General features: G+C 42.1%; 1 protein-coding gene across 2 annotated transcripts in view; it reads right to left on the bottom strand.

Moving 5' to 3' along the window:
• ZNF697 (zinc finger protein 697) overlaps positions 1–16,076 on the bottom strand; it is a 29,026-nt gene extending 12,950 nt beyond the window's left edge. The window contains exon 1 of one of the 2 annotated variants that reach the window (XM_023222825.3): positions 15,378–16,076. In XM_023222825.3, the coding sequence (XP_023078593.2) occupies positions 15,378–15,529 (152 nt within the window). In that variant the 5' untranslated portion in view covers positions 15,530–16,076. The remainder of the gene's footprint in view (positions 1–15,377) is intronic. The other variant, XM_023222824.2, reaches the window with a different exon arrangement.
• Between the last annotated feature and the right edge of the window lie 5,309 nt (positions 16,077–21,385).

Below are 21,385 nucleotides of genomic sequence, written 5' to 3'. Positions count from 1 at the left end.
ACAGCCAAAAGATTACTGCACCGAAGTGTTGCCCACTCTCCAGACAAGAGGAGCTAAAATAATATGGTTTCTGCCTTGTGGTTACCGCTTTTTTACCTGGAGAAGGAAGCCCAAGTTGGAAAAAGAAGGCTCAAAACCAAGGCAACAGAGAAATCAACCTGCATCCCCATGGGTCAGCACCAGCCTGAGGCTCCTTCCCATCTCTGTGATCAGGAATAGCACAAATGCCCTTGGGGTCAGGCATTTCCTGTCCATCGGTTGGGTTAGGGCCCCTCAGTTTGGCCTGAGGGCCTCAGCTTATCACAAATGTCAATCCTCCACCACCACCCTATTCCTCCTGCACAAAATAAGAATTAGTACAGTGCAGACACAGATCCTAAGAGCCCTCAAAGTTAGACTATCTGCCCTTAGCTGAGAAGTCACAAAAGCTAAAGGTTTTCCTGTTGGCATTTACTGTCCATGTTTTACATTTAACTGATTAGAATCTTCTGCGACATAAATCAGGGTGATCCATTTTCCTGTATATTTTCCTTATATACAGGAAATCCTTCTGTTCATGGTTTTTTATTCCCTGTGCTCCACCACCACTACTGTTTTACACCCTCAGCTGTTTTATTTCGTAAGAGAAACTTTGGGCAGCCCTCAGACTTATTATCTCTAGACACTTTCTCAGCAGCTGGCTCAAATGTTCCATGTTTGCATTTCAGCAAATCACAGACCTTGGAAATTCCTTCGTTCAACCTTCTTTTACAGAGATGAAACTAAGGCTAAAAAGGGAAAGTGACTGAAAGTCAGGTTTTACTAGAAGAGTTGTGGCCAGACTCTCAATTTTGCTGATGGTGTTCTCCAATGATCTTTGCATCACTTTAATATAAAACACATCTCCAAAAAAGAGCCAGATAAATCGAGGACATATACTTGTCTTTTTTTTTTTTTTTTTTTTGTACACTGATTAATCAGGGTCCTCCTGAGAAAGAGAACCAATAGGATGTGTGTGTGCGTGTGTGTGTGTGTGTGTGTGTGTGTATAGAGAGAGAGAGATTGATTTATCATAAAGAACTGGCTCATGCCATTATGAGGTCTGGCAAGTCCAAAATCTGTAGGGTGGGCTGACAGGCTGGAAACCCAGGAGAGCAGATGCAGAAAATTCCTCTGAAGATCAGTCTGTTTGTTCTATTCAGGCTTTCAACTGATTAGATAAGGCCCACCCACATTATGGTGGGTAATCTACTCAGAGTCCACTGATTTATATGTTATCCTCATCTAAAAAACATCCTCACAAAAACACCCGAAATAATGTTTGACCACAAATCTTGGCATTCTGTGGCCCAGCCAAACTGACACATAAAATTAACCGTCATACATACTGTAGCTTAAAAGTGTAGTCTGCAGTAATTGCATCATATTTCAAATTTTAGCCATATAAACATTTTTCATGAAAACCATTACTACATACAGATAGTCGAATAGAGTCTCAGGGTATATGTGCTCTAGAGGACAGCAGGGAAAAATCAAAATTAATCTTAAAGATCTGCACAGCCACATGTGTGTATTGTCTGGATTGGGGTCCTAGTTGTGTAACACTCCTACAGCAGAAACTCATGCAATTTAATCATGTATTTCACTGAAGGACAAAAGAGAAAACAGGCTAAGACTGCACCAGGGGTTTATGTGAGATATGGGAGTTGTTAACAAACAGCCTTGTTCTGGGAAAGTTGATGCTGGAATCCCATATTAATGTTGCCAGATGGGGCCAGGTGACCTCAGGAAGTCTTTTCCAACCCAGATGATTTTGCGATCATATTTCCACTGTAATGAATAGCCCTCGAGAGAATGCTTATCATAGCAAATAAGGAGAGAGGGGTGTTGAGGCCAAAGGACTTGAGGCATACATTCAATCACCCCAGCTTCCCACTGTAGATTCAACAACAACAACAAAAACTGCTCTTCCAATTCTTTGCCCAAAATAACTGTTTGGTGGTGTTGATGAAGAATGGCTGGCGTGTTCTAGCCCAGCGCATTTCAGCAGTGGGTAAGTGACACCTCTCCTTATAATCTGCCAAGATATCTTCCAAAAAGAAAAAACAGGAATAAAAACGTAAAGAAGTCACCTGATGCCTGAATTTTCCTGCCTACCTGTTAACCTCTACAGCTAGTTTTCGGCATGAAGTAAAACTTTGCATACACTTAAAAACATGTTTTAAATAATTACATACCTGTTACTCTTATTTCCTTAAAAATTACAGATTATCAGCAAAAACCAGATCATAGGAAAGTATGTAACACACATGATCCACTTTCTTCAATAACAATGCAACAGTGACAAAAATGGCAAAAGGGAAAGTAGAGAGAACTGTAGGTCAAAAAACATAAACAATATCAACCAACCCCCATATATTGACCTTATTTGAATGCGAACTCAAACAAACAAATTACAGAAACAAATTATAAGATAACTGAGGAACTGTGAATATTAATTAGATATTTGATATCAAGAAACTTCATTTTGTCAGGTGTTGGTACTGAGATTAAGTGTACAAAGAGTTCTTATATCTTTAAGAGACATATAATGAAATATTTACAAGTGAAATGGTATGTCTAGAATTTGCTTCACCATAATTCCTGGGCAAAGGGGAATGGGCTGGGGTACAGATTAAGCAATATTGGTCATATATTGACCACCATTGAAGCTGGGTGGTGGTATATGTAGGCTTATTATACTACTCTATCTACTTTTATATATTTACTAGAAAACTTACTAATAAAAAGTTTTAAAATGAATAATTATATTTTTTCTGAAATTTTGGGTTATTTATGTTCATTTAAGCTCTGGCCAGAACATAATAAAATATCAGTGATTTCCATAAAAGGAGTAGCCTGCTTTTATAAATCATGCCAAAACAAGAGTGGTTACGAGGCTTAATATTGAATAAAGCTCATGGGAACTGGGAGAAGGGGCAATGGAGCAAAGATACTAATAGAAACCTAAGTTTGATGCTTTTTGCTCTTTTTTAAAATGAGATAAAGGAATAGCTGTTATGTTCAAAATAGAATCAGATTCTGTTTCCATTTTCATCTACTTCTATATTTCCAAACAACTGAAAAAGGATCCTGCCCACCAGAACTTGTTTATTTCCACCATTAATGCAGCAACTCTACACTCCAAACCAAGAAGGAATAAACTGGATTAGGAGTCCTAGTTGTGACAATTCTATGAGGGGAATGCTTTATCCCCAGGACAGACAAACTGATGAAAGGATGTGAGTGTCCAGTAGGTTAAGTACATCAATAATTGGTCCTCCCTGGAATCACCTTCTAAGGGGATGAAAAATGGAAGAGTGTGTACAGATGAAAAGGAAGATAACACAGTAGTGATTTATGAAAATATGATCTCCACAAGATGAACTCTGAGAGGAACAGAATTACTTTACTAGCTCAAACTGAGAACTTTTAAATTTAGATAGTGTCCTCAGGCAATGGTCAGAGAAACTCTGAGGATGCCAGTCAAATTGCTTCATACCACAGTACAGAGAGCAACTAGAAGATATTATGCTCCTACTTTACATGAGAACTGAAAGCTCACAGGTATTTTCTGTTTCAGCCAATGGTGCACAGTAAATCTAGGATGCACACACCCAGTCACAGGACAAAGCTTTCCTCCAGGAAGTGATGCATCTGTCTCAAGAAGGAGGCTTATGTGTCTGGGACTCATTCATAACTGGAACATCACGTTACTAAGTTATTCATCAGGTTCAGTCTGGGTTCCTTACCTTTAGTTCCTAGCATTTCCCAAAGAGAGCAACAGTACTATATAAACTTGCAAATAGAATAACGGCATTTTTCTTGAGCACGAGTTCTTAGTCTGAGAACCTTCAGAATCCGTGAACTCCCTGCAACCTTATGGAAATGTGTCTGTAGGCACTTTCTCCTGATGAGAAGGACCAAAGCTTTTTCTTGGATTCTGAAAGGATCCATGGAACAGAAACAAAAACCCTGTTATAAACCAGTTTTTGGTTTATAACAAAGGACTCATGATATATTTCCTTACCATAACAATTCAAAAATCATCCAGAGTGGTTTTGGGTAAGGGGGAGAAGAGCAATTTCACCACTGTATGCCACAAGATCTTTTGGTGTGCTGGTGGAGAAGAGAAGATAACGGCAGTATGTCCAAAAGCAGGCAGCAGTGCAGACAAAAATATCAGTAAATTTCAAACACATATGGAGAGTGAGGGACCCAGCAAATGTAACCTGCCTGATCCAGTTTGGTGACCTCACCTAACACCCTATTTTACAGATAAGTCAGGCAATGGAAACCAAGAAAGGTTAAGTAAATTCCCCATGAACACACCAGTTAAGGGCAGACAGGAGCCTAAATCACTGGCATATTAACCTTTGTTCCAAACCCCTCTTGCTACTCACTCCAACATAACTTACAGTGCTTGGCTAATTCACACTTGCAATTTAGGTCTCCCAGCATCATTAGTTCACCTGCTTTTCACTTCCTAGTCACTCAGGTTATGTGACAGGTGCACTAAGAGGGAGGGAAGTTGTTCCTCAAGACTGTAACACCCTGCCTCTCTTGGATGTATCTAATTTATAAGCTTGACCCCAGGTTCATGGCTCCTGTCAGCTGCTTACTTGGGCAGTGAGTAAAATCACATTAATCAAGCCATAACCTAGCCAGTACACAAAATGCTTTGTTAGTTAATCCTTCTCCTCTCAAAGGAAAAAGAATTAAAATCTGGACAAAGTCACAACTCATTCCTAACAAATCTTCAGTGTTAGCAAAGTCATCTTGCCTGCAAAGAATAACATGCAAATACCTGGATAAAGAAGGGCATTCTGGGAGTTACACAAAACTGCAACATAGGGAGGCCTAGTTCACATTTAACTGCACCATGGGATCAAGGACTCAGTTCATCCAATGTGACCCATTACTACAAATACAGTTTCTCAGCTCCACCCTGTGCTTTAACAGCTTTGTAGTCCCCATATGGGAAGTTATATGGATGTGTGCCTGGTGGCAGGGAAAGCACCACTCCAAGTACATTTTGCTGTAGAGAATGTATCCACAGATAATGAGCAAACCTCACAACTTGAATTCACAAAGGTGTCAAGTTGGTAGAGGATGGGGCCACCCTTCAGATTACTGCATTCCTTTTAGGTACAATCTCCCTTGCACCAGATTCTCCCAACCCGCTCTGTCATATTCATGAGTTTAGTGCTCTGGCTTTAGTGACAGCATTTCACTGACTTCATTTTTCCTGTTTTCTTCCAGACTCCTGATAATTTTTTTCCTATTGTAGTTTCAATTATTTTTTCTCTAGAAAAAACATAGAAAATGTTCTTCAAACTTAACTTCATGTGATCCTCAGAAATGATCTCTGACTTAACAGGTTTTGGATTCTCTGCTGTTTTTACTAGAGAAAAACAGAACATCTTGTTGGCTTGAAAAAAAAGCAGTTATTTGAATTAACATTGACTTAATGGAATGTTAGAGTAAACACTGAATAATACGGAGTCCTTTGTATAGTATTTGAAAAAAAATCATCTGTGTGTGTGTATGTGTGAGAGAGAGAAAGAGAGACAGAGAGAGAGAGACAGGAAAGAGAGAGAAAGGAGAGGGGAAGACCATGAAGCCTCAAAAGTACTGGTTATACCGTTTAAAAAACTCTTTAAAGACATTTTTCTATTCAAACTATGAAACTCATTAAAAGGGGAGACTGCTTCATTCTGCAGTATCATTTTTAAATTACTAAAACCAATTATCAACCTATATTATATTTTCTCCTGCAATGCCATTTTTTGGCCAAATAAATCTTACAGGCTATTGGGAAAAGGAGGAATAAGTATTAGTGAGCCCCAGTTAAAAACTTAACGTCACCACGACACTCTCACAGTTTCCCAGTGAACTTGGGCTTCCAGATGGGACAACCTCAGCAGACAATGTTAATTGCTAACATTTAGTTAGTGATCCAGACCCACATCAATTATCAGCTATATTATTTCTACCTTCCAAATTCAGTGGTCTCTTCTCCTTTGATCTCACCATCAATACTGTAAAGTGCTTGGCATTTAATAGGAGTTCAATAAATGGCCGCGGAAATCTTGCTGAGACACTCTCCTTGGAAATTCTCTTTGCTTAGCACCCACAGTATTGCACTGTCCTAGTCCTCCTCATACTTCGCTGACCGCCCTGTCTCCTCTTAACTCCTAAAATAGGTCAGCCTTCAAGGGTTTTTTTACATTTTCTTCTCCCTCTCCCTCAACTGTTTTGCCTCTTCCTGTAGCTTTATACAGCTCTTCTATCCAAAGACCTCACAAATTTGAATCTCTCACCCAACCCCTGACCTGCACTCCAGATCCACATTTCTCGTGATGCCCCAAGCATTACAGCTGAGGAGCCTGAATGTCCCTTCCAGTCCTGAGGTGCTGTCCCGCATGTCCCATGTGATAAGGGACAGGAGGCAGCAGAAACAGGAAAATCACATGCAAAGGAGTCAACAGCACGGATTCAAGTAGAAGTCTGTTACTGACACATGGTGTGCCCAGGACAGTTATTTCACCTCTTTGAGTCTTAGTTTAATCATCTACACAATAGGGGAAAACAAGCTACCTTGAAAGGATGCTATAAAGACTCAGTGAATTTCCGTTTGTAATGTATCTGGCCCAAGTCAGTTTTAAAAACAAGTATTAGTTCTTTTCTTGAATCTTTGCTACAAATCAGCTCCTCCTGGCAGTGTCCATTTCTGTTAAAGCCGTCTTTGTTCTTACTCAGAAGCTCAAAACCCTGGACTCAACTTTGACCCGTCCCTCACCCCTTTCAATCAAATCAGTTGCCATGTTCTTTTTACTTTTCTCTTTTTTCAGTTGCCACTATCACTGCAGTACATACTCTTACTAGTTACATGCACCTACGTGTCAGTACTGCATCAATCTTAAAACCTAATTGTCACTTTATTATTCTGCTCAGAAACCCCTAAGTGACTTTGTCATATAAGCACAGACTCAAGTCGTTAACAATGTAGCCCAAGGCTCTCTTACCTCATCTTAACCTCTGTCCCCTAACCCCAGCCCAAAAGGGTTGCTGTAAATCCCCCAGAAGGCACCCGGTTTTCCCTTCCTCAGATGCTTTTCCTCCTCAAAGCATGGGTTACAGTCTGTCCTTTCCTGGAGGGAGCAGCACCTGTAATGGTTAAAAGTTCAGATTCTTGCCAGGCGGGGTGGCTCACGCCTGTAATCCCAGCACTTTTGGGGGCAGTAGCCAGTGGATTGCTTAAGCTCGGGAGTACAAGATCAGCCTGGGCGACAGAGCAAAACCCCATCTCTACAAAAAAAAAAAATTAGCCAGAATTGGTGGCATACACGTGTAATCCCAGCTACTTGGAGGGCTGAGGTGGGAGGATTGCTTGTGCCCAGAAGGTATTCACACCACTGAACTTCAGCCTGGGTGACAAAGCGAGATCCTGTCTCAAAAAAACCAAAAACCAAACGAGATTCTGGAGCCATATGACCTGTGTCTAGCTGTTAGCCTTAAGTAAATTATTCAATCTCTTTCAGCCTTAGTTTTCTTCATCTATAAAATGGAGAGAACAACTGAACCTACCTTATAGGGATATTAAGTGCTCAAATAGAATTATCATTATTTTTTCACTTTGTATGACTTAAGATACTTTTTCTTATCTTATTCTGCCTAGTATTAGTTTTTAAAATAGAATCATACTCACAATAATTCATATCTTATTTTTGGCTCTCCTTTTTCTCCCACCACCTCCCAACTGTGAGTTCCTCATGGGAACAAACATTTTATTCACTTTGATAATTCCCTCACGCCATGGACCTTCAAATAGTTCTTGAAATGGATAAAATCAGGAGTAATTATTTCTTCCCCTCAGTCTCAAAAGGAAGACCTAAAAAGACTAGGAAATCTAGTGATTCGGCAAAATCACATCAGGTAAGGTAGAGTCATAGAGACAACCTAACTCTCCTAACTGGATCTAATAACCTGTTAGCACCAGGAGCCAAGCATGCTTAATTACCCTGATAAATAGGTAGCCATGACAGGAAATGGCAATTAGCCTCAAAAGTTAGGCAGACCATTCTCAAAAAAGAATTCTGCATCTCTTGGCCCAAATGCCAGCATGCTTTGTTTGTATCAAATGGCCCTGTGTGGGTCCTCCCTCCACTCCAAGGGTTTAACCCTTGATTCAGCTGTGCAAACAGAGGTGGCACAGGGCTGTTAATGTTCACTGTGGGGAATGCTACTAGACTGTCCCCCCATGACGGGACAACTGCTTCTGCCCCACCCAAGGAAAGCTAGGACTAGCAGTCACAGAAATTAAATGAAGAATGAAGAAAGACCAACATTTAACCTTCAAAGTAATTACGAGACTAAAGAAGTTGCTGGGTGAGGCAGGGCAGGGAGTACATTCAAATACCCAGGAGATTTGCATTTAACATTAAGAGTGGCTATTCAGACTAAAGTTTTATTCTCTGGCAGTTTTCAAGGGTTTCACGTTTTGTTTTGTTTAATCTTACTACAACAAGAAAGGCATGGATTTCTCGATTTCTCTTCTCACCTACATAGAATCATCAGCCTAGAAAACCCTTTTCCTAAAGGTCCAGAATCTGGCTCGGAAACAAATGAAGGCCCTTAAGAAAGTTAGCAAAGATCACATGCCATATAGGAAGTGTTGACCAGGAATACTTACCACACCACCAATTCAATCAATAAACACAAGCATGTATTAGGAAGTGGAGAAACAGAAACAAAGGATGTCCTGTGACAACTGCCCCCCAGACTAGTGTACGCTGTGGCTGCAGTCTGGTTAAATTCAACTAACACTTATTGTTATAAGGTGGGGGTGGTAAAAGGGGAGTGTGTCTTCAGGTTAACCCTACATTTTGGTTTCTCAGTTCTGGAGTAAACTAGTTTTATATTAAATTAAATCTGACACACACACACACCCACCCCCCCTCAAAGAAAGAAAAAGAAACGATGGAGAAACCTCATATACAAAAAATAAATAAATAAATAAAAACCAAGAAAACGAGTCACAGGTGGGGAGAAAATATTTGCAAAAAATATATATATGATAAAAGACTGTTAACCAAGATATAGAAAGAACTCTTAAAACTCAATGAGAAAACAACCGAATTAAAAAATGGGCAAAAGATCTGAATAGACACCTCACCAAAGAAAATATACAGATGGCAAATAGGCACATGAAAAGATTTTTAACATTGATATGGTTTGGCTGTATCCCCACCCAAATCTCATCTTGAATTGTAGTTCCCATAATCCCCATGTGTCATGGAAGGGACCAGGTGGGAGGTCATTGAATCATGGGGGCGGTTACCCTCAGGCTGTTCTCACGATAGTGAGAGTTCTCAGAAGATCTGATGGTTTTATAAGGAGCTTGTCCCCCTTTGCTCCGCACTTCTCTCTTCTGCTGCCACGTGAAGAAGGACATGTTTGCTTCACCTTCTGCCATGATTGTAAGTTTCCCGAGGCCTCCCCAGCCATGCAGAACTGTGAGTCAATTAAACCTTTTTTCCTTATAAATTACCCTGTTTTGGGTATTTCTTCATAGGAGCATGAGAACAAACTAATACAAACATCAATGTCATTTGAGAATTTCAAGTTCAAACAAGATGCCACTACTCGCTTATTAGAATGGCCAAAATCCAAAACACACCACCACCATAGAGTTATCAAGCTGTGAAAAAACATGGAGAAACCTTAAAACGTATACTACTGAATGATAGAAGCCAACATGAAAAGGTCACATACTGTATGATTCCAACCATATGACATTCTGTAAAAGGCAAACTACGGAGACAGTAAAAAGATCAGTGGTTGCCAAAGGTTAGGGGAAGGGAGGGATAAATAAGTGAAGGACAGAAGGTGTCTAGGACAGTGAAATTATTCTGCACTATACTATAATGGTAGATACCTGCCATTATACATTTATCAGAACCATAGAATATACATCAAGAGTGAACCCTAAAGTAAATTATGGATTTTGGGTGATAATGATTATCAATATAGGTTCATAAGTTGTACCAAATGTATCACTCTGGCGCAGGATGCTGAGAGTGGGGGAGGCTGTACATGTGTGAGGGCAGGAGGCAGGCAGGGACTCTACTTTCTCATTTTTGCTGTGAACCTAAAACCTCTCTAAAATATTTTTGAAATTTTATATATATACACACACACATAATGTACATATATGTAAGATATCGTCCCCCGCTTATATAATTTATAAGCATACAACCTTATCCATACCTCATTGTCAAAAATGGTTTGTGCCATCATTTTAGGAACAAATTTAAATGAAATTTTAAAAATACATAACACATTCATTCAACAAATATTTATCAAACCCTTACCATGCACTACCCATTATTCTAGATTCTCTGTTGTAGAGATTACATTCTAATGAACTTTCTATTCCATCTTCTATTTCTAAACCACCTTCTAAACCACCTCTACTTTCTAAACCACCTTCTATTATCAGAAATCATTGTCAGTACCTGCCTGAAGGATTATTTTCAAAACTAGCAAAACAAAAATAAAGTGATTCTTTGAAATTCACAAAAGTTCCCAGGTATAGGGGACAAAAAAGTTCAACAACTGGAAAAGTCTTCCTATAGTGCCCTGCTAAACTTCATCAAGCATCAAAGATGTGCTAAGCACATGAAATAGCTCTGAGGTGATGAGCCAAAGCAAAACATTTCTTAGCAAATAAAACCCACAAACTTTATTCTTCTTTTATAATTATGGTAAGATCCTGATAAACTTCTCAGAAGACCATGTGTATCTGAAGTAGCTCTCTGAATAAAAGTAGGCCCTTTCCCTTTAACTACCCATAGCAAATTTAGCCTCCACAGGAAGGAGAAACCTGAAGTATCGCATGTGACCCTCCCACACACTTGCTGGAACACTGTTGCTGGCCTAGGGATGCACAAAACATGACTTGCTGAATAGATTCAGTGATCCCAAGAACTGTCCTATTCTCCTTTAACATGACTAATGTGCTTATAACAACCCACAGCACGCTGTGTTTATACCAGGGCTTTCAAAATTCTGTGCACCCTTGAGGTCAGAGAAAAAGAACGTTTAGTCAGCCTAAAGAAATGGGTTCAATCTTGTGATAGGTGAAATCCTCTTCCACCCAAAGAGGAGACGCTACTGATCTTTTAACCATCCCTTATCAACACATGATGAAATGAATGCCAAATCTGTGCCCCACACAAATCTTGCTGCTCTGATGAAAACAGAATGAATTATCTTCCTTCCTCTCCCAAGCCTTCTTTTCCCCCAATAAGTGCAGCCAGTGAAACCCCTCTGATTTTCTCAGATGTGCATGACATCTGAGAGATTTGGCATGACAGCAAAGGGAAAGGTACTAAACAATGCCCCACCCTACTACCCAAAATCATTAAAGACTATAAATCATTCAGTGCCCATGTTAGTCAAGCTAAGAAAACTCAGCTTACAGTGGTCTGCTCTGGCGTATTTCCAGAAGGTACTTTCCTCTTTGGAAGTTACATGAAAAGGGTGAAAATTAACTAAGAAAATAATTATCCTCTCTTTCTATCCCTCTTCTACAATATAAGCAAACTATCGACATGCAAATAATATTTCATGCCTCCATTTCTGCATTTTAGTCATTACCAATTCATCATTAACTGAGTTTCTGAAAGTCTACCATACGCCAGGTTGCATTCTGGACATAAAGTCCCTGTCACGTGTGGGAACCCACTCAGGTCTACTTTCATTAAGAAAACACTGAACTGCAGAATTTTAAACAATGCAAGAGATTAGGGGAGAGGCTGAGGGTGGCCTGATGTAGTTGAAAAAGGCTACCCAAAAGAAGTGAGACTTGGCCTGGCAAGAGGAATTCAGACAGGCTGGGAGAAAAAAGAAAAGAATTCCAAACACACACAGTTCTGTACCCAAAGGTCTTATTAGGGGTTCTGAACCTGGCCTTTCCAACTGATGGTCATGAGAGTTTGAGGACATAAAAATAACAAACCTATGAAAAAAACAGTACTTCTCAGAATAAGATCCATTAGGATGATTTCAGAAGCACAACAATGTTACTGGTAGGAAATCTGGGAAGTGAAGGACTTCAGGAGAAGAAGGAATAAAGAACTGTCCATTTTCTCCCATGGAAAGCAAATTCTGAACAGGCTTGGCAGTCAGCAGACCTAATTTCCAATCTATACTCAGTTCAGAATCTGGGACTCCAGGCAAGTTTCTTACCTTCTCTCCAAGCCCTAGTTTCCTCATTTTTAGAATGGAGCTAACAATATGTAAGTCATCAGATTAAATAAGTCATCAGAATAAACATGTAAATCACCTAGTTTAGTAGCTGATAAACAGATGTTCAATAAGTGGCAACTATTATTGTAATCACATAAAAAGAAGCATGAAAAATTGCCCAGTTCAAGATAACTGAGGGACTACTAAATTGTAGTGTCTTTGGGGAAAGTTTGAAAGTCTGATTTGTTTTCTATTTCTATATGCTACATTTTAATCTTGGTACATTGCTTGGGCTATACAAATAAAAATGACATGGTAAATGTCTGGCTTACTTGCCAATAGCAGGACAGTCTTTGTAGTGCTGCTTTTCTAATGAGCACTTTGCACCTTCATAATTGAATGGAAACAGTTACCTTCTTCAGTCTAGGATAATGACAAGCATTGTTGATTATTTGCTTGGGATTAATCCACTCCATATTCTGCCTGAGAGTTTAAAATATAGGCTGGCAAAGAACTTATTCAACAAACTTTTTGTCAGTGTCCTTGTACTAGACACTATGATAGGTACTTTTAGGGTCTCTCAATCCAGGAGCAAAAGGAAAAGCCTCAGACTGGCATGTCCTAGACACTTTATTTTCACAATTGCAATGAGTCCTCACAGGTTTATGAGAAAGGCTCCATCCCCTTTTCTAAGGAAAGGCAAGAGAATTCAGGTTTTTTTCATCCTTTCACTCATTCTTTGATTTATTCGTGTTTTCAAGTCAAACATCCTTTGAGCACTTGTTAGGTATTAACTTCTAAAGCAGGTGTCATTGAAATAATACAAATTACCAAGGGGTAAGATTAATTTTGACTGCAAAGGTTGGCAAGAGTTCCATAAGGAAGCTAATCAACTGGGCCAGGATATGTACCAAAAATAATTAGCGACAGGTGCAGGGATGTCCAGCAAGCATGGGGTTCAACCTGGCAGTCACAGAGGTACAAGAATGTCTGTTGCATCTTCAAGGATTGGGGAGTTATTTGCTCCAAGGATGGGGAGGTAAATTGGGGTGGGCAGGTCCACTGAAAGACAGAGGTAGGTAGGCACTGAATTGTGAAGAATTTTAAATCCCAAAGTAAGGAGTTACTTTTGTTGACTATATTAACTCTACATAGTGTGTGGTACTGAGAAACCTGTTAAGGGGCAGGTGAAAGAAAAGAAAGAAGAACTAGGATCTTAGATACAAAGAAAAGCCCATATGGTACCGACATAGGTTCAAGCTCCAAAATAACTCCAAAAATAACTGACACTGCAGCTATTTTTTTCTTTCTACATAACAGACAAGCTCCTTCTTGCCTTAGTTTACATCCTTGCAACCAACCTTTACCCTTTCTCCTTCCCTTCACAGGACACTAGTAATTAGGCAAAAAAAAAAAAATGTAGATTCTGAGGAAATTCAAAGAGTTTTTGTTGGGGGAGGGAGAGGAAATGTGATGCAACTCCATGAGCCTTAGTCATGCTCTGCTGTGAGGTCATCATTTACCACTTCAATCCAGCCACATCAGCTGGTTCTTCTGTCTGACTAGCATCCATTTACCCCTCTATCCCAGTAGTTCTGAAAGGCCATCTATGTGTTCCTTTGTGTAATGTAAAGGGCAGCCTGACTTCACATTTATGATCTTGTTCAATCGGATGCCATCTTATTCTCTGTTGGGCATGGCTGAACTTTTGACATCAACTTTCCCTTAACAACAACCCCCACTTCACACACACACACACACACACACAGCCAATATGTTCTAACTAGAAATCATCTGAATTCACAGAGCCTCTTTCCTTCACTTCATTATCCTCATGTCTTCATCCTAAAGAGCTGGGTTTTTTTTTTTTTTTTTTTTTTTCTCAATCCCATTCTTTATCTCAGTTCAAATGCCTCATCTCTCCTAAAGAAGCCAGGGAAGAAATGTTTTGTTTCTCCTCGAAAGCCATTTATATCAGGCTCAGGGCTCTCTCCATGCCCTACAGCATCATTCTTCCAACCATGAGCCTTGCATACTCCGGCCTGGCCACATAAGTGGCATTCTTAAAGGTCCATTTGGCTCCTCAAACGTATTCCACATTAAATAATATCCACATGTAATAATATCCACATGTTGGCTTGTTGAGAGAAGAAGGTAAACAGTTGGGAACATCAACAAAAACTCAGGGAAGGGGAGAAAGGAGAGATAGTGAGTGTGGCCCCTTAGGCATGCTGAGTTCAGTTACAACAGTCACACTTGGACTGTGTTCAAAGTTGCCCACTCATCCACCGCAGCTCCTCAAAGACATTTAACTTGCTAGCCATTATCCGACCGCATTTACCAGACACGCAGTCTTCAGGGAGGAGGGTAAGGCAGTAGGGGATGCGGAGTATTGGTGTCATCCTACAGGTTAAGGACAAACATGCCCACTACAAGGACAGGGATACATCACCAACTTCAATTCAGCCCAGGGTTCATGTAGTAAAGGGGTGGGTGATTCACTCCTGTAGGGGAGGCAGGGCGGTGGGGGTGCGGTTAGGAAAAAGGAAAATCGCGGCAAGTCCCAGAGGAAGCGGTAGTCGATTTCCGATGCATGGTCATAAGGTACACCCAGCGCCTCTGTGTCGCTGCTCCCCCTCAACCTTTTACTCACCCACTCCTCCCAACACGCGCCTCACCCGTGTCTCCATGCACAATCCTGAGCCTCGGCATCACCGTGAAGTGTGCAGGTTCCAGCTTTGCCCACCACCCCACCACCTGCCGACATGGACATTTGTGGTTGGAATGCCTCCCGGGGCTAGACGGCGACCCCTCTTGGGCTGCGAGCTGCTGTCCATCTCTCCACCCACTCGTCCTTATTGTGTCATTTGCCCGGTCTGATGGCAGCCCCAAAGCCGCTCATCTGAGTGGGCTAGAATGGAGAAGAGAGGAAAAGGGAGGCACACATTTCATTCACTAGTACCCAAGATGACCTGCCGCTTCTCTTCTGCCCCTTCTCGGAGCCCCCCACCCTCCCTTAGCCCCAATGGGGCTGGGGACACGGACAGACAAGGCAAGGAGAGCGCAGTCCGTCAAGGTCCACAGCTGCACACAAAGCCCTTCACCTTCTCCTTGCCTTCCAAGCTCCTCCCTGGGCTTGGTTTCTCCAAGGGTCTCTGATGCCCCCTTCGGTGGTCGGCGGGACGGTCCTACTCCCTCTTGCATCGCTGTCTCCTCCCTCATGTCTCAGCCTCCTCCTTCCCGCCCCTCGCCACATATCCCTGAGGGAGCTCAGCCCCGGCTTTGCGGGCGCGAGAGCACCCCATAAGCCCGGGGGCCTGCGCCCCAGGGGAGCGGACAACGGTCCACTTTACGAGGCACAACTTCGCCCAGCCGTTCCGCCACCGCACTCGAACACACACCCCATCCCCGCAGCGGTCGGGTCTGGTCCCGATCAGCCCCATCCCCGAGAGGCGGTTGAGCCCAGCCACAGCCAAGCTCCTACCTGCGCGGCGGCTGGCGCGGCGAGGAGCTAGGGCACCGAGCGCCCCGGCCCGAGCCCCGCACCGCAGCGCGTCTGCCCTTGTGCGGTGGCGGCGGCGGCGGCTGCAGCGGCCGCTGGCTGGCCTGCTGTATGGTTGGTTGGTTGGCTGGCTGGCTGGCTGGCTGGCTGGCTGGCTCGCTGGCTGGCTGCCCGGCTGACTCCTCACTGGGGCTTCCTGTAGGGCTGGACAAAGGACATTTCCTGGGAGGAGCGGGAGAATGCTCCCAGCATGCCTCGATTTGTAGTTCCCGGGGACTTCCTGCCACCGCAGCAGCGGGTGCCCTGGAGGTAGCACCGGCCAGGCTAGGACTCCGGGACAGGATGAAAGGCGCTCGCTGTTTCCCTAAGCGCCTTGGGGAGGGGAGCGGCCGGCAGGTCCTGCCCCACTCCCCGCCCCGCGGCGCTCATGGAGTCGGCTGCCCCGGAGGGCGCGAGATCCCAGCCCCGCACTCCGAGCTCGCGGCACCGGTTACGAGCGGCCGGAGGACGCTGCCACTGAGCTGTCCCATGGTGCGGGAGGGCTCTGCGGTGGGAGAGGCCCTTTCTTTAAAAAACCGGGAAGTTTGTGATGGGTTCGCTTTTTTAAAATTAATCTAAAAAGATAAAATCTATCTTTTAAAATAGATTTTCTTTTTGTCTTTTAAGCCGTTGACATCCTGCTAGGGGCCGATTAAAGAACTTGATTGCTCACTAGGAATTCAAGTTCCTTAAGATCTTGGCGCTTCATCTTTAAAACCACACAGAGCTGATTGTTTCCAGATCCCGACCCGGTGACATTCCTCCCTCCATTGTCTGGAGGGATGTTTGGCCTTGTCCCAAACATCTTTTCAAGAAAAACAATTGAATTGAAATTGAAAATAAATTACTTAAATTAAATATTAGACATGTGAAAACCTGTGTGCTTCTGAATTAAGAAAGTACTGGACTTCCTACATATCTTTCCTTCATTAACCTTTAGGATTCAGCTTAGTTGGTCCTATAAAACATGTGATGGCCACTGTATATTGAGTGTGTGTATTTCGGGAAGTGGAAGGGTGAGGAGAAGAAGACATTGGCTACAAGAGGGGTAGCCTAGCAAGAGTCTATGATGCCCTGCACACGTTTTTGTCTATTTCTGGGACCACAGACTCAGGACCCTTAGAAAATCAAGGAAGGACCACATAGAGACTAAATGAGTAAAAGCTGTATTCTCTCCAGGAGCATAAGCAGAATGTAATAAACTGAACTAGGAAAGGACAAGTTCTAGGATGTTCTAGAATGTGTTTGAAAAGTAATCAGATAGAAAAGTCTATGGGAGGCCGGGCGCGGTGGCTCAGGCCTGTAATCCCAGCACTTTGGGAGGCTGAGGCGGGCGGATCACGAGGTCAAGAGATTGAGACCATACTGGCTAACACGGTGAAACCCCGTCTCTACTAAAAAAAAAAAAAAAAAAAAAAAAAAATTCAAAAATTAGCCAGGCGTAGTGGCGGGCACCTGTAGTCCCAGCTACTCAGGAGACTGAGGCAGGAGAATGGCCTGAACCCGGGAGGCAGAGCTTACAGTGAGCTGAGATCGTGCCACTGCACTCCAGCCTGGGCGACAGAGTGAGACTCCATCTCAGAAAAAAAAAAGAAAGAAAGAAAAGTCTGGGCTTGGTGGTTCATGCCTGTAATCACAGCACTTTTGGAGGCCGAGGTGGGAGGATCAGTTGAGCCCAGGAGTTCAAGACCAGCCTGGGCAACATAGTGAGACCCTGTTTCTACCAAAAATAAAATAAAATAAAATAATAAAATAGAAATGAAATGTGGGTGTGGTGGCGCATACCTGTAGTCCCAGCTACTGGGTCGTTTAAGTGAAAGGGTCATTTGAGACTGGAAGTTTGAGGCTGCAGTGAGCCGTGATTGCACTCCAGCCTGGGTGACAGATTGAGACTCTGTTTCAAAAAATAAAGTCATAATTACCTGTCACCTCCACTTGTCGTTTCACATTTTAAATCCATATGATTAAAACATTTGGGTGAAGGGTTTAGCTTACATGTAAGTAAAGTTTATCCACTAGTAGAATGCTAGAGTTCTCTTTCTCTAGAGATCCTTAACCACAGGAATAAGATGGGCTGGATTAAAATGTAGAATTAATGAGAAGCATGCAGATAGGACTGTCCACCTCCCAAAAGTTCCTGTTGTATGCCCACTCTGTTGACTGTCCGCCTAAATTAATTGTGCTGTGATCCTTGCATTTTCTGGACCGTACAAATTACTGCTCCTTCACATTCTCAACCTGGTAACGTTCCAGTGAAACTAATTCCCCCATGTCCACCCCAAAGAATTGATTGTTGGTTTCGCAAATCAAGTAGCTTCTAATAGTGTTCAATTTGAAAAACATGATATACTTGCTTGTAGCACTTAACATGTAACATTGCCCATTGAAGCTGTTTTTTGCCTTGCTTTTAATACAACACACTCTCCCCCTTCTCCTACACTTCTAACTTAAGCTCAGGATAGTTAAACTTTCATTATTTCACTCATTATTCCACCCCGTTCCAAACCTGTCCCTTCCTTTTGTTTCCAATCCCAGTTATTTCGTTCCTTCAACAAAGTTTTATTTAACACTTATTCATGCTAGTCTCCATGCCTTGAGTAGACATGTAACATTCATCAGTAAGATATTTTACTGAGTAACTACCAGCTATGCCTTACCCCCGAGAAGCCCACACTCCAGTTGAAAAGACAGATGTCACACAATTACTTCACGGTGTTTAAGGGCTATAATGTTGCCTTATACTGGGGTTCGTGTTCTCTAAAAATGGGGCTCTTTCCATAAGCCTTCTGTTCCAGTGAGTGACAGGAGTGGACAGGAGTGGCCGGAGGCAAGCGGCAAGCTTGGGAGGGAGGAAATACAGACAGTAAAGAAGACGCGTAGTGTGTGAAATTTGGTTGTGAATGGGGTAATAGCTGAGAAGGAAGTGGGATCAAAGGACATTTTTCTGTTTGTGGGAGTTTTATGCGTTTGGTTTTTAAGATGAGAGAGCCTTGGGGATGTTTTAATGCTGATGAGCAAAGTCTTGGAGAGAAGCAAAGGGTAACAAAGAGGAGAGAGGATAAGGCATTCTTATTCAACAAATACTTGTTGAATTAACTAATTCCTGCAACTTAGTGTTGAAAATGTTGAGATTGAAATGAACAAACTGCACATTCCCAGCTAAGATACGCAGAGTCTGAGAACAGAAGGAAATGGCATTTCTTTCCTCCTTGTCATATGCTCTCTCCTGCCCTTGAGGCCCTCAGGGGAAGGTGACAGACAAGTAAATGAAAGGAGAGAATAGAGGCTTCCTCCACTGTTGAAGATTAAGTCTTTTCCAAGTTGACAATAGGTTGGAAAGGCACACCGCAACTTCAGGAAAGTCTAAACTTTCAAGACTGTGGATTTTTATTTCATTTTTAAACTAAAAAAAAAAAAAAATTTACCCTTGTCCTTTTCTTCTTCTTCACCACTTTGAGGCAAAGTAAATAATGATTCTCATCCTCATCTGTCAAACAGATAGTTGAGCCTGGACAGATTTGCTTACATTTTTTAAGCTTTCAAGTATAAAATGGATGGACCTCTGTTGTTTTTCTTAACCTAGCAAGCATCCGTTTCCCTTTTTTTTTGGTAACATCACCTTTGGGAAATACCCCCATTTCCACCCTTCGGTCTTCTGGTTTAGAGAAGGGCAGAGCCCATCTTCACCTCCACTTCATTGGCAGGTAGTGATCAAGACCCGCCAATTAGCCAATTCAGTGTTGTATGAGGGATAAGCTATTAAAGGAAGCAAAACTGAGAAAAGGGGTGTGGGAAGGGATGTATGCATAAGCAAATTTTTATGACTTGTTTGATCATGCCTGAAGCCAAGTTACCCTTAGACTTTTTAGTTACATGAGCCAAAACATTCCCTTTTGGGTTTAAGCTATTTTGAGTTAAGTTCTATCTCTTGCAGCCAAAAGAGTTCTATACAGCTGGAAGTGGGATGCTGTAGTGCAGATCCTTAAATGTAAGATTGGCTGAGTTGAGGAGTGGTGAAAGTAGGAAAGATCCCTCTCTGCCAAGCTAGAGAACTGGAAATTCTTGTGATATGCTAGCCGAGAAACTGAGTGAGAGGTCTCAGACCCCAACATTTCCAGGGTGGAGTTTGAGAGGTCTTGATTGACAAATGTCAGGGATTTAGAGAGTTTGGTCTGCTTATAGTTTTTGTAAATGTTCCAAAGAAAAAGGCATGCTAATGTTGAAACTGGTCTATGTGGTAGCAGACAGGAAAAAATTAGTGTGATTAAAAGATTCCCTTTCTACCTGTAGCTAGCAAACTCAAATGGTCCAGAGTCAGATATACTGAGCCATGCCATGTTGGAAAACTGAAATCCTCTGCCTCTTGCACAGTGACAGCAAAGGCATAAGGTAAAAAACTCATAATAGAAAGACTGTCTCCTGAGTCTACATCAAACTCCCCCTGCTGTGCTGTTCCTGCCAGAGGAAGGGAAGAATTAACCCCATTTTAATTGGGTGACCATATAATTTCTTATCAAAATGGGACAATTCTGAGTGTAAGTATGGGTGCTATTAATAATTATACCTAGATGACAGCTCTAAAGCAGGTCACCCTAATTAAAAGAGCTATCCACTAGGACACCACCTTGCATCAGAAGGCCACGCCATTAGTCCTCCTCACCTGCAGATAGTTATTTCAAGTTGCCCTAGGCAGAAGCCAAGATGGTGGCTGTTAAACTGAAGACTGTTATAAATGAATCCGCTCTTAAGGCTTTTCCTTAAAAGACGGAAACTCCCAGGACAGGGTCTAGAGCGTAGAAAGACTCCATACCTCTGAAATACAAGAGAAGGCAGCAGGTGGCTAAAACAATTCAGTCCCAAGAAAAGGAATCCTCCTCAATTCCCTTTACAGTTGTGATTATGGAGGAAAACAGTCAACAGGAATCCTTTCTGAGAGTAAAGCTGAAGGTAGCTAAATTGTCCAAAGAACTCAATTCCCTGTGAGGCAGGTGATTCTTGCTATTTCTAATTAGCAGAACGTAATACATCCTATGGTACAGTCCCCATACTGATTATTTACCCTTTCCTTGCTTTTCTGTAGGAGTTACTCCATTTTCCCCTCTACTGTTTTATATTGACTATGTGGGAAGTGATCAGATTTGTAGTTTAGTCATAGGATGTCAGAAAGAGAGCATGAAAATCACTTAAAGGTCATGGACTAGGAGCTAGACACAAAGAAAAAACAAGACAAATGAAACGAGTTAGACATGTGAAAATGAATTTGCCTTTTGGAGAGTGGGTGAATGCATTTTCATGCATATGTAGAATAATTGCATACTGTTAAACGGGGGCATTTTAAAAACCGTATGGAAGAAAGGAAGCCAAGAGATGGACTATAGAGTGCGGCTACTGTTTTTTGACGGCTCAGCATTCATTCCCACTTTCTTGTAACAGCACTCTAATTTTCCTTCTGAGGAACCACCCCTCCTTCAACTTTAGTCTTGTCTGGAAGAGAGTCTATCTTTCCCTACCTCTGCCACTTCATTGCCCAGTTCTGGGGCTGGATCTGTAACCCAGGCCTGGCCAATCAGT

Source organism: Piliocolobus tephrosceles, chromosome 1, assembly GCF_002776525.5.
Source record: "Piliocolobus tephrosceles isolate RC106 chromosome 1, ASM277652v3, whole genome shotgun sequence".
NCBI classification, from domain to species: Eukaryota; Metazoa; Chordata; class Mammalia; order Primates; family Cercopithecidae; genus Piliocolobus; species Piliocolobus tephrosceles.
Note: the sequence above shows the minus strand (reverse complement) of the source record. Positions and strands in the feature narration are given on the sequence as shown.